The following is a 13994-nucleotide window of genomic DNA, read 5'->3' on the forward strand; positions in this document are numbered from 1 at the left end:
GTGTACGGTTATGTCCTATGGCATGAAGAATGTCCCTGCTACCTTCCAATGACTCATGAATGAGCTCACTAAAGAGATCCTTAAATGCCTTACTTACATTGATGACATCATTATATTTAGCACCTCTTGGCCTGAACACCTACATTAGTTAGAGAACTTATTGCAGAAGTTGTCTGACGCAAATTTAGTCTTGAATGTGTGTAAGTGTGACTTTGTAAAGGCTCAAGTGGAGTATTTACGTCATCAATTGGCCAAGGAAAAATTAGCCCTTCTCATTTTAAGGTCACAGCAATCACCTACTCCCCCCATCCAAAGAATAAGAAAGAACTTCATAGATTCTTGGGTATGATAGGATATTATCAGAGATTCATAGTAAACTACTCTGTCTTAGAAGCTCCCCTCACAGATCTTTTCAAGAAAGACACTAAATTAAATTGGGATCAAAATTGCAAAGAAGCCTTTCTCGAGCTAAATCTACCTTGACCCACCAGGTGTACATGCCAATGGTATTGCAGCTGGTGCAGTGTTATCGCAAGACAGCGAGGAGAGGTAGGGGAGAAGATGAGAGAGAGAAGAGAGAGGTATATGTGAGCAGGAGAAGGGAGGTTAAGAGACTGGTGAAGGAGAGTAAGAAGAAAGTGGATGAAGAGTTTGGGAGGAATCTGAGTGTGAAATGGAGGGAGAGTAAGAAATTGTTTTGGAAGGAGGTAAAGAAAGTAAGGCAGTGTGAAAGGGGAAATAGTTGGGGAGTGAAAGATAGGAATAATAGATTGTTGGTGGAGAAAAGAGAGAAATTGAGGAGATGGAAGGAGCACTTTGAGGATTTGTTGAATGTAGAGAGTGAGAGCAGTGTGAGTATAAGTGGTTGGGGAATGGCTGGGAGAAGAAGAGATGAGAGGAGGGAGGAAGAGATCAGTAGGGCGGAAGTAGTGGAACCGATGAAGAAGATTAAGCTGGGAAAGGCCCCAGGAATTGATGGAGTGTGTGGTGAAATGCTTAGGTATGGGGGTGAGATTGTTGTGGAGTGGATATGGAAGTTGTGTAGATTGGCTTGGGAAGAGGGAAGGGTTCCAGAGGACTGGAAATCAGGTATAATTGTTCCTCTGTACAAAGGAAAAGGGGAGAGAGAAGTATGTGGTAACCATAGGGGTATTTGCCTTCTTAGTGTGACTGGTAAAATATATGGTAGAATACTCATTGATAGGGTTAGGCATATGGCAGAGGAGCTAGTTGGAGAAGAACAAGGGAGATTTAGGAAGGGAAAAGGGTGTGTAGATCAGATATTTGTTCTAAGATGTTTAGTGGAGAAGTATCTAGAGAAGGGAAGGAAAGTGTATGCTGCCTTCATGGACTTGGAGAAAGCTTATGACAGAATAGATAGGCAAGGTATGTGGAAGGTATTAAGAATATATGGAGTGGAGGGGAAATTGTTGAGTGCTGTGAAGAGTATGTACGAGGGAGCTAGGGCTACGGTGCGAGTGGATGGTGAGCTGAGTGAGTTCTTTGATCTCAATGTGGGACTGAAACAGGGGTGTGTGATGTCTCCATGGCTGTTTAATATATATATGGATGGGGTTGTAAAGGAGGTGCAAGGTAGGGCAGTGGATGTGGGGGTGGCCCTAATGAATGAGGGTGAGATTTGGAAGCTTCCGGTGTTGCTGTTTGCTGATGATACAGTATTGTTGAGTGAAGATGAATGGGAGTTGCAAGGTTTGGTGAATGAATTTGGGACAGTGTGTAGGAGGAGGAAGCTGAAAGTTAATGTAAACAAAAGTAAAGTTATGGTGTTTGAGAGGAATGAAGTCACAGAGTATGCAGTGAGGTTGGATGGTGAGGATATGGAGAATGTGAGTGCATTCAAGTACTTGGGTAGTGTGATGAGTAAGGATGGAACTTTGGGGGATGAAGTACGTGAAAGGGTACAGCAGGGAAGAAAGGTTGTTGGTACACTGAAAGCAGTGATGAGAAATAGGGAGGTGAGTATGGAAGTTAAGAAGTCACTGCATGATGGTATTGTGATCCCTACCCTGACGTATGGAAGCGAGGCGTGGACCTTGCAAGACGAGAACAAGTCAAGAGTGAGAGCAGTGGAAATGAGTTACTTGAGAGGAGCATGTGGAGTGACGTGGAGGGACAGGTTGACGAATGAAGAAGTGAAGGAACGTTGTGGGGTAGATGTGGATGTGGTTGAAAAGATTAGGAGAAATACACTGAGGTGGTTTGGACATGTGGAGAGAATGGAGAATGAAAGACTGACTAAGAGGGTGTATGTAGGTGAGGTGGAGGGAGGGAGAGGGAGGGGTAGACCGAGGATGAGGTGGAGGGATGGAGTTGAGAGGTATATGAGGGAGGGGGGGGTGAGTTGGGGGGAGGGTAGTCGAATGGTGGGTGACAGAGTGACTTGGAGGCGTTTTGTCTGCGGCCACCCTTTGCGGGATTAGGGCGTCGGGCTATAGATGGATATAGATAGATCAGAAAGTTCACCCCTACTCAGTGTAAATCTAATATACTACAGCAGTAGCCGTGTGTGTGTGTGTGTGTGTGTGTGTGTGTGTATTTTGAGCAGCCAAAATTACACATTCAAATCGCACGAAAATTGGTACAGAAATAGCAAAAAATCCGCTGATGTAAAAAAAAAATTGGTCCCATCACGGTTGAACAACTTTTACTATATTTAATGAGCGATCACATTTGGACCAAAAAAACGCCACTCCTGGTGCCCGGCATAGGATCTCCAAAATTTTTGCCCACAGGTACAAGTAAAGTATTTCGGACTTGCGTTCGGACAACTTGGGTTCCATTCCAGAAGCTGCAAATAACACGATCAATTTGTTAGCTGCAAAAAATCCAAGTGACAATATTACACTAGAACAGCACATAAACGTGAGAGCCCTCCACAGGAGCAAGTGCGAGGGGCGCGAAGGGTAACGAGCACTTGTACTTCACAATATAAAAAGAACTGTTAGCTCTTATCATGGCATTACAACATTTTACTGTCTATGTTGGTCCTGGATGACTCCCATTGCAAGTGTGCACCAAGCACCATCCTCCTAAGTTCTTAGTCAACTTGATGCACAAGAACCAGCATCTTACTAGATGGACTGTATTTCTACAGGAGTATTTCCTTAACATTAACATTAAGCATATAACCCAGTGGCGGACTATCTGTCCTGCTTTTCATAGCAGACGAGTTTCTCCTCTGTCAAAACTCTTTCTAAGGTTGAGAGGTGTAACAGAAGCTAAACTCCCGTCCTAGGTAGAGAATGGATGAGACAGAGAAATGGAGAAAATGAAGCAAGGAGAGGCAGAGTGGCAGCTCCTAGGACTAACAGCACCAAGCTGTCATTATGGGATTAAGGTGCCCCAGACTAACCCACTTAAGTCACGTCTGACAGCTCTCCTGACCTTTGTTTTGAACACCTGTTCTCTCCTGGGGCCTGAACCAACTCCTTGTCACCCTTCGATTGGAAATGCCACGGCCCAGGACCTTCGTGGTGTAAAAGTGGCATGGTCCAGCACCCTAGCACGTCCTCTAATCTCTGGACCTCACCAACTGCCGACACCAGTGCCACCATAGAGCTCTTTCTACTCCTGTTGCTTGGGGCAGGCTGGACTCAATAAGAAGGTGCAGAGAGAGCAGACTTCACACACACTGTCTTTCCATAACACTTGGTTCACACACAGTTCCATCTTGGTGACCCTCTTTTTACACACCTTTTTACTACACTCTTGTATACACTTAACTCACATCTTTCAAGTCCACACTACAAGTAGCCTCCACACGACTTCCACTCTTACCTGTAATCGCTCTTCGACCTCAGTTAACCCACTGCATCTGGCATATATTCCCGCCAACCCTTCTCCCAGCCAGGCATTTCTGAGAAGATCATCTATTTTTAAACCTTCATATTTCAGCTAATACTTCCAAGAATTAAAACTAAGTGCCATAATACTCATCAATCCTTCGACTTCAAGCTGATTGCCTCAGATGGTCCGTGAAGTGCGTGTGGTCAGAGAGCGTGAATGTGGAATGGGGACAATTTTTCTTGTTTTTTTGCCCGTGTCCTTATGGTGGCAGAGGTGCAGTGACACAACTAAGGTTTAGACAAGCCGTCCACAATAATAACACTTCAAGAAGACCGTGATCCACCACAAATACCATTTCCGTGTATGTTTTCCAAAAGTGTGGTATGATTGCAGCTGTGAGTCCAATATCCATAGCAACGACCTTCAGGCAGGCTAGCTCAGTTACAGGCCCGTGCGCCTGCTTGCCTCACCACCGCTCCACCACCAGCGCCTTACACACACACACACACATACACACAGATGTATGTTTGGCTTCCATTGTCGCTTGATTCTAGCACCGCTTTGCCACTAGAAGTCTGTGTATTACAAAAACTACAAATACTATTACTACTACTACTATTACTACTACTACTACTACTACTACCATCACTGCTACAACTACTATTACTACTACAACTACTGCTGCTACAACCACTACTGCTACTACAACTACCACTACTACAACTACAACAACAACAACAACTACTACTACTACTACTACTACTACAACCATACTACTACTAATACATAAAACCTAAAAAAAACTGTTGTGAAGAAAATAGTTTTCATGTACTGTCCATAATCGAATATATTTTCCACTACAACAGAATTTTTTCCGGCGATTTGTATTTTTTTATCATAAGAAGTATACAGATGCAAAAACGTTCATTAAAAAATAAGGCACTGATTTCATCACGAAACAAACTTTCTGCCTCCATTATTCACATAAATAGACACAGTGATGGTGCGAGGCTTACCTTACAGCATTTCCTCTCCCTCCCTCTTCCACCTCCTCCTTTCTCCACTCCACTATATTTTCTATATTTTCCACTATAAAAAAAAAAGATTTTTTTTTTTCCTGTGAATTGTACTTTTTCATCATAACACACATACACACATGAAAACTTCCAATAAAAATAAGGCACTGATTTCATCATGAAACGAACTTTCTACTTCCATTATTCACGTAAATTGACACAGCGGTCGTGCAGGACTTCCTGCACTGTGCTTCCTCCTCCCTCCCTCCTCCTTTTCTCCACTCCTTACCTCCTCTTCCATCTTCTTTTCCATGCCAATATCCCCCTTTCCAGTATCGTCAATACCCTCTGAACCTTCCCCATCATTGGAAATAGCAGATGAACGTACAGGGGAAAATGATGGGCGCACAGTAGAGGACAAACATGATCCACCCTCCTCATGCAACGCATAAATATCAACACTCTTCATGGCAGTTGCTTTCCTCAGAAGAAGAGTCACTTTCTCCATTCACAATTGGCAATAATGTCACCTCAAGTTCTGTCCCTATCGCACTATCACTAAGGCCTTTTCTTTTCTGGCCTTTGGACTTCATTGGTGTTGAAGTTGGCAGTTGTCGGCGCTCACCTAAGGATAGCCAAGGATCTGGACACAAGCAAAACTTTTTGTGCAAGTCTATCCATTATGGAGATACACAGGTAACTGGAGCGTGACTCAGTTGCGTGCAAGAGGGTTACCAGTGGCTGTGTGCAGTGAAAATAACCCGCAAAATATTCAGTGCTGCAAAACATTAGATCCTGTGTATGTACCACCCAGACGTCCCCAGGTTGTCACGTATACATGTCACCCGGACATGATGGGTAAAGAAGCACCGTCCTGCCCTCATCCTTGATATGCAACTGTGAGTATGCCACTGCCCTACAAGTGTCTGGAGTTCTAGCTTAGTTCTAAGTCTCTAGTTATTCAGGTGTTAAGGTGTCCTGTGTACGGTCAGATTTGTTCACGTAATCTTCCTTCCATTAACTCATTGATCATATTGCATAACACTGTTTTGCATTCCCTTTGATAATTTGCATTTTGAACCTGTTTTCCCCCGTTCTGCTCTTGTGCATAAGATTTAAGAATACAAGGTGTTTCGTACTTGTTGCATCAAATTTTGAGGGTCTGTTGTACAGTGGACAGTAAACACTTTTTATTATATGCAATGTGTTCTAGAAATGCATTATTTAGGAGATAGACGACTATTATGATATGTAGCAATACAGCGTCTGAATAAACATAATTAACGATATTAACCCATTGACTGCGGCTGTATCATAAATGATATCTGAGTCCAAATGGCTCTGACTGTGGCTGTATCATATATGATTTCCTGCTTTCAAAAATTCCGCCATCAGAAATGGCATGAAATAAATCAGCTAGCAACTCATGGCACCATATAGAATATTGCCATACATAGATTATGGATTTTTACGAGGAGCAGAGCTCAGATCAGCTACCTACAAAATGACGAAGGTAATGGTACGATATTTTCTCCATGCCGCCACTAGCAGTAGCCCAAGCAAATATTGGATGAAATCTCTGGATGAGTGTTGTGATGATAGTGATACGCTGTTAGATGATGACAGTGTGATGGTTCAGATGCTGATTTACACCTTATGTGATCGGAAGATTGACACTGACGACACAGGGCAACCATAACACATCGTTCACCTCGCACCACCGCACAGGGCTTCATGGACCTGTTTCAGAGGTAATTTTTTTGTTTACCATATTGTGTTATATACCACTGAACTCGTGATTTTTTCTCTATCTTTTGACGGTATTATTTTTTTTTCTAACGTTGTTTGCTAAATATTTTAAAACTGCCACACACATGATGTACGTGTAAACAAACACTGACGCAGTGAATGGGTTAAGGTGTTTTAAGAGCCTGTGTACAGATGCCATGTACTTCCACACCTAGCCATGGTATGACACGTGCATAACATACACATATTTATTTGCCCAGGAGTATTGTGCACATATTTACTGTGAGCAGCGTTTAGCTGCTATGTGTCGGAAATGTAGCAGACACCAGCGGTAGTTGGTAACACAGCATGGACGTAGCCTGTGCCAGAATGTCCAACAGTGCAGCTTGGTACAGGTATAAGGTTTTATGGGGGTTCAAGACTTTGCAGATTATTCAATTCCAAACTGTAGTCACATTGTGGGCAGTACGCATGCACAGGGCCAGCCACCCTCTGGCTTGCTAGCAGTTATGTGCATTCACAGTACAGTGCCAACTGTTTGAATGGAGAAAAACATCCACAGTAAGGGATGGCTGAATGTAATGTACAGTATGCCAGAACATTTCGGCAGCAGCCTGTTCCCCTTATTTTCTTTGGCCATTGATGAGGGCAGCAGGATGCCGCTGAAACTATCTCACATAAAATAAATCCAGACATCACCTCTTGTGGGTTTGTTTCCCCAATGAAACTCGTCACGTCACTGTGATAACTATCCATGTTAGTATTACTGGAGTAATAATTTAATAATATCACTATTGCAAAACTTTTCTAGTTCCACGATGCCAACTGTACATCATGTTGTATACTGGACTGGTTGATTCAGCCAGCTTGTGTAATACACAAACATCGTAGGCTTCAGAAGGAGCCTACAAATACGTAGGTGGTTACGTGGTTTTCCAATTATCTCATGATAAGCACAGGCGATGGGCATTGTTATAGAGTGGTATTACGGCCACAGTATGGTATGTGTTTGACTGAGTATAATGGTGTTCCCATACTTTTCCTACACAGGTATAAAAGATGGAACCATACACCTTTGTAGAACAGGTAGATATGCTTACGTGTTATGGTGAAGTACGTGGATGCAGTAGAGAAGCACATCGGCCGTATGCAGCAAAATACCCATTGCGAAGTCAACCACATTATCAGACATTCGTTCACATACACAGACAGCTGAGAGAGACTGGCAGACTGCGCCAAAGAAGACCCGACGCAGGTAGACCTCGGAGGGTCTGTACACCATACAATGAGGAGGCTGTGTTGGACGCTGTTGCTGACAATCCTAGGACTAGCGTTCATGCAGTTGCGCATGACGCAGGGGTTAGTCCGACATCAGTGTGGTGAATGCTACATGAACAGTTACTGTATTCGTACCACATTCGGAGGGTACAGGCATTAATTCCTGCTGACTATCCAAGATGATTGGAATTCTGCCAATGGGTCGTAAATCAAACGTCGCACAATGACGACTTTTGTAATGTATTGTTCACAGATGAAGCATCATTCACTAGGACAGGCATGTTCAATACCCATAATATGCACTACTGGGATGAACCCACACATCACGTGGAATAGAGGCCATCAGCAGAGGTTCTCAATCAATGTATGGTGTGGTGTACTTGGGGATTGTCTTTTGGGTCCTCATGGACTTCCCGGCTGTCTGACAGGGGAAACATATGTGGACTTCTGACAAAACACTTTACCATGCCTACTGGAAGATGTATCCATAGCCACACAGACAGTAGCGTGGTTTATGCACGATGGAACCCCTGCTCATAATAGCCATATTGTATGCGAGTGTTTAGTTCGTACACTTCATGGTAGACTTATTGCAAATGGCGGGCCCATAGCATGGCCACCATGGTCCCCAGATTTAAACCCAATAGATTTTTTTCCTGTGGGGTCACCTAAAATCCCTGGTGCATGCACAACCGGTTGACAGGGAGGAGGATTTACTCACACGTATCCAGGATGCCTGCGATCATGTTCGTAACATGCCAGGTGTATTTGCACGTGTTCGGCAATCCATGATCCGCCGATTAACCTATGTATTGAGGTACGGGGCGGCCACATTGAATATTTGTTGTAAGAGGTGAGATGGCATTGTATCCTACCGTAAGTATGTTCTTCCCATTATGTTTGTGTATTGCGTATGTTGTGTCGTAGATAAGCATTACCTAATTTAGGTACATACATGCACTGCCTACATGGATGTTGTATGCTCACATATTATGAAATGTTCAACTGCTGGTAACAGTTTCCTTTGTACCTGTTCAATACATGGTGTGGAAAATAAACTTGTACATATTTTTCTGTACATTAAATAATCCGACGGTCCATGCACGTGCGTTTAATGTCACGAAGGTGCGTAGTATCAGTGAGGTACTGATCAAATGCATCTGTAACCCCTGCTTGTGTGTGCTCTGACATATTGTTGATTATGTAACCTCCCTGGTCCACGTCCCATTTCATTCTCTTCTGGAATACGATGCGTAGATGTAGCCATGTAGGTACGTCATGAAACAAATAACAGCCAAGTACCAGGATGTAGCCACCGGGAGAAGGGAGAAGGGAGAGGGAGTCGATGTTTCGTAAATGTGGCCTGTCATCGTCCCTCTCCCTCCCGCAGTATTACCAGCACATCGCTACGTTTCGTAATAGTCGTTTACCCCCTAAATAATGCATTTCTAGAACACATTGTATATAATATGTTTAGTTTCTGTTATGCAACCGACACTCTAAATTTGATGCAACAATTACGAAACACCCTGTATATTTTTTTACAAAGACCAACTACTGTGCCTTTTGCTTCCATCCGTATTGTGTGATTGTTTTGAGTCCACCCTACCTTGTGCACGTGACTTTATCAGTTGGAGAGAAAAAACTACCAGACCGTCCCAAAAATTGTAGCAATCTCCAGGCTGTCATTCACCCTCAGGCGTCTCTCTCTGCTGTGTTACATCACCATCTAGCACAGTCGGTGTATTGAAGGACAGTGAAATACGAAATGTATGAGTAATTAGAAAAACAATAGTATGAACGGAACTCCGATAAATTTGTGTTTTATACCATTTTCAAGACAGTTTATACTGGAGAGAGAGAGAGAGAGAGAGAGAGAGAATAGTGATAGTAAAAATGTGTAGTAAAAACAGAAACCATCATGTAATGTTTCCGTGGTACATAGCGGTATATTTGCATGTTTTATATGATTTATTACATTTTGAAAATATTTAGTGAAGTTATTGATGGTGTTCAAATGATCATTATGCAGTTATTACAAACTCAGTCTAGTTATATAAGAAAAGTAGTTCAACATGCTTGAATTGCTATTTTAGCAGAATTAGAAATGTTCCGTAAGCGTTAGGCAGATGCCTGTACAGTTTAACTATGTACATGTTCATGATCAGTGTGATGTATACTGCCATTTGATGAGCCATGAGACTGTTTCCTAAAGAGTAAAAACCAAAAAGAAAAAAAAAAAAGCAGTCGTGGAGGTACACAGGTGATGCAATATTGCCGAAATGGAGAGGTTAACTCTTGATTCCACTGGTCATTTGCGTGGTTATTCCTTCTGGTTTCAGACAATTACATTCAAGTTAGGAAAGGCCTCTTGTACTGGAGGGGTTGTGGAGGCTGTATCTAACCAGCCATTACGAAGGTCTAACATTAAGGAACTGTTTCATTTTCCATAATGATCCGGTGGTAGGTGGTGGTGACCATTATTCACTCACCTGATGTAGTGCATCCTACTTCCATATTTTTTTTTCTGTGTCTACCCTCCTCTATTCCTGTTTCTCCCATCCTTCCTGCCGCTTTTTATTACTCTTCTTTCCACTTTACCTGGCTCTGCACTGAGTGACAAACCTAATAATTTCCTGCAGCCCAAGAAACCATTTACATCGCTGGGTGGTAACGGTAACTATGTAACGGGGTTATTTGGAGCCTATCATGGTGCACCTGCTAACTAGATGGGGAGATGCAAATGCGGCATCCATCTGGGAATCAAACCCTCACACTTTTCCCAGTGCCTCCCTGTAGCGAGGCGCCTTCTTTTGCAAGAGAATATCGGTTCGCTCCCGGGACGGCCCTGAAGCGGCTGTTATTCCTTGCGGTTGATGGGTCTCCTTGACCAGACAGACCGGGTTTATTCTACTACTACATCTCATTGATCTTTAGATGGTGGAAAGCCGTTGTAATGGAAAATATAACAAACCTTCAGTATATCATACTAATTGGTGTGAAAGGCCGACAATACTACCGATAATTCGATATTGCTGGGACTCATCACAAGGAACTATAACGACTCCAGGTTCCATTTATACTGAATGTTATATACGTGTTCTCACTTCTTATTTCAGTTCCGTATGGGTTTACACTTTATACCTTGATTCAGTATATGTAAATATTAAATACTTTCAATTAAAAATGAACATTAGACTACAAAAATTATTCTATTAACGCATCTTTAATCTGACGGCCGGATCACCTCACTAAATCGCCCTTTGGTTCTTTCTTCCCTGCCTAAAAAAAAAAAGTCACAAAAGTTGAAATAGCTGGTGTTTGGGTGAACGAGGCCTCATACAGTGAAGATGTACTGAAGAATCACTTGCGTTGGAGAGAATAAAAATAGTTGAATCTTGTCTAACTGGTATATCTGGGCTGCATGTGTAAACAAAATCAAACAAAAAGTATGTGCCTGTGAGTTGGAGTCAGGATTCAAGTGGCGTCAATAATGTGTGAATGATTGTGTGCCCCACGATGTTTACAGCTGTTCCTCTTTCATTCTATCTAATTCCTGGTGTCCTGAGCCTTACTTCACACGATCCATACTTGAGAAAATAGGTCAGGATGATGTTGATGATAATAATAACGAAATTTTATGTCCTGAATGTTAGTGGAGAATGTTTTTGCCTCTTAGAAAACGCGAAGTTTGTGAAACCAATTAGTTCTGAATAAAATCATCAGATCTTAAGAGGGGGGGAGGTGCCGGTGGCGTAATCAGACTCCTGCTTGTCCGCATACGAGAGGTCACAAGTTCTATTCTCGGGTCGATTATGAGACCTTTTGGTTGGAATCGTTCACCCCAGTTTCTACTTTTGATTCTTGGTGTACAGACTGTTCCCACATACAGCTGAAATAGAGACCTGGGCTTAAGTTGTATATAAATTCCTCTTTTCTTCCTTTACCTTCACCTTGCACAATCAAATTAAATTACTGTAATTATTAGAAATAGGTACAACACAATAAAATATTCATAATAACAACTGTTATCTTGGGAAATTTGTTTATCGATGAATATAGTTAATATCCTTGATAAATGTGGACTCTGGAATTATAATGTTGCGAGCTATAGTCTGTGGGAATGTTGCTGAGTGGTTCCATTGTCATTTACACATGTGTTGTGATAACAGGTACTTGGAAAGCATGATTGAGAGTGGCCTGGCGGGCAGATGGAGAGCCGAGGAAATAACGAAGTACCACAAGGCCCAGGGCCGTGTGGTCACCAGGGGCACCTTCACAGGCGACAGTCGGAGGCCACTTAGTCTAGAGGACTTGCAGAGTGCTTTCTACATTCTGGGGCTTGGTGTGATGTTATCAACTCTCACTCTTGGCACAGAGTTTGCTGCTAAAAAACGTCTCCTCATATGTTAAAGTAAAAGGAACCATACATATTGTCACTGTACCAGTCCAGATTGTCAGCTGTGTGAGAGATATATTTCAACAAATGTTTTGTGCTGTACTAATAAACTTCGTCACTTGTAACTTGCCACACTGATCTTCAAGAATAATTTTTTTCTATACTGATGGTTTTATCCTTTGTTGTCAGTGTATCTAAATCTCTTTGTTGTTGGTTTCATCAGAGATACCTTTTTTTCTAATACATTTAGTCAGTAGGCTCCTGGGAGTCTAGTGATCAGAACACCACAGTGGGAGTGTCGGCGTTACCACAGGCCTGAGTTTGGTATCCAAGAGGCAATTGTCAGCCACGAAGATGAATAGTCTATCAACTCTCCAACATACTAGACTAAAGTAGCCGCCCCGGACTGCTATTGTCACCGCTTAATACTTCAGTGTAATGGCTTTCAGCTGCATTGCCCAAGTGTACTTGAATTTTAATATTGGTGTGTTAAATTGCAGAAGTACATACTACAGTCTGTATTAATATTGATGGAAATTTACCACTACACATTTTTATGTCTCCAAACCATAGTGTGGAGACCAGATCTATTCCCTCAGTTTCCTTCTTTTTTTTTTCTTCCAAACGCTTCAGTTTGGTACCCTTCTTTTCTTCACCAATTCACGTCAGATTGGTACAATTTTTTCCTTGGGTCATCACCCCCAAACACCGTTTTCATTATTTCAAACTAAATAAACATACAAAGTATAGATCCTTTGTTCTTGTATTATCAGTAATTCTCGTGGCAATTTGCAGAGAAGTATATCAGTGTACTGCTGCTGTGTGAAGACCATCCTGCATCATCATGAGAATGTTGCCATCTCAATTTACATTAGTTGGTTATGCAGTCAAACTGCCAAATGTACCTTGTGGAATAAAACATGTAATATGATTATCACTTGTATTCGTAACCTCAAATGACACAGGCATGGATTATATAGTCTTCATGAACATATCATTTTATACCATGGACTTTATGGACTTGTTCATACTTACTTGATTTTATAGTCTGTATAAGAGTATATATGATTTTATCTTCAAAATCACAGCTGCCAAATAATATAATCACACGAGTATAATACATTCTAGTGTGATTATATAGATAGATAGATAAATATATGTATGTGTGTATGGTGAGGACTGTTTTGGAGTGGAGGTGGGGCTGCATCAGGGCTCTGCCTGAGTCCCTTCCTTTTCAACATCGTATTCAACGTGTTGACAGAGGATGTAAGAATGGGGACACCGTGGGACATGATGTATGCGAATAATGTGGTTTTGGTGAGTGAGTCAAAAGAATGGATAGAGCGCAGACTAGATGAGTGGAGATTAGCATTGGACAGTAGAGGAGTGAAAATAAGTAGAACAAAGACAGAATACATGATGTGTACAGAGCAGGTTCACGATACAAATGAAAGTATTAGGCTGGATGGTGTGGAGCTGAAGCGGGTGGATGCATTTAAATAACTGGGATCCACCCTATCAGCAGACGGTAGTGAAGATAAGGAAGTAATCGGAAAAATCCAAGCAGGATGGAGAAGTTGGAGAGATGTATCAGGAGTATTGTGCGACAGGAGAATGCCAGTGAAATTAAAGGGGAAGGTGTACAAAACTATGGTAAGATCGGCAATGACGTACGGGGTGGAGGCACTACCTGTGAAGAAAGTAAACTAGAGGAGGATGGATGTAGCAGAAATGAAGATGTTGCG

At 42.2% G+C, this 13994-nt stretch overlaps 1 protein-coding gene across 1 annotated transcript in view; it reads left to right on the plus strand.

Moving 5' to 3' along the window:
- The window catches only part of LOC145416053 (putative glutamate receptor), a 46234-nt gene extending 33936 nt beyond the window's left edge, over positions 1 to 12298 (plus strand). The window contains exon 6 of the mRNA XM_080285152.1: positions 12023 to 12298. Coding sequence (XP_080141278.1) covers positions 12023 to 12263 — 241 coding nt within the window. The 3' untranslated portion in view covers positions 12264 to 12298. The remainder of the gene's footprint in view (positions 1 to 12022) is intronic.
- The last annotated feature ends 1696 nt before the right edge of the window (positions 12299 to 13994 follow it).

This window comes from Coenobita brevimanus, chromosome 104 (genome assembly GCF_032717465.1).
Source record: "Coenobita brevimanus isolate Jiangsu-jjx chromosome 104, ASM3271746v2, whole genome shotgun sequence".
NCBI lineage: Eukaryota > Metazoa > Arthropoda > Malacostraca > Decapoda > Coenobitidae > Coenobita > Coenobita brevimanus.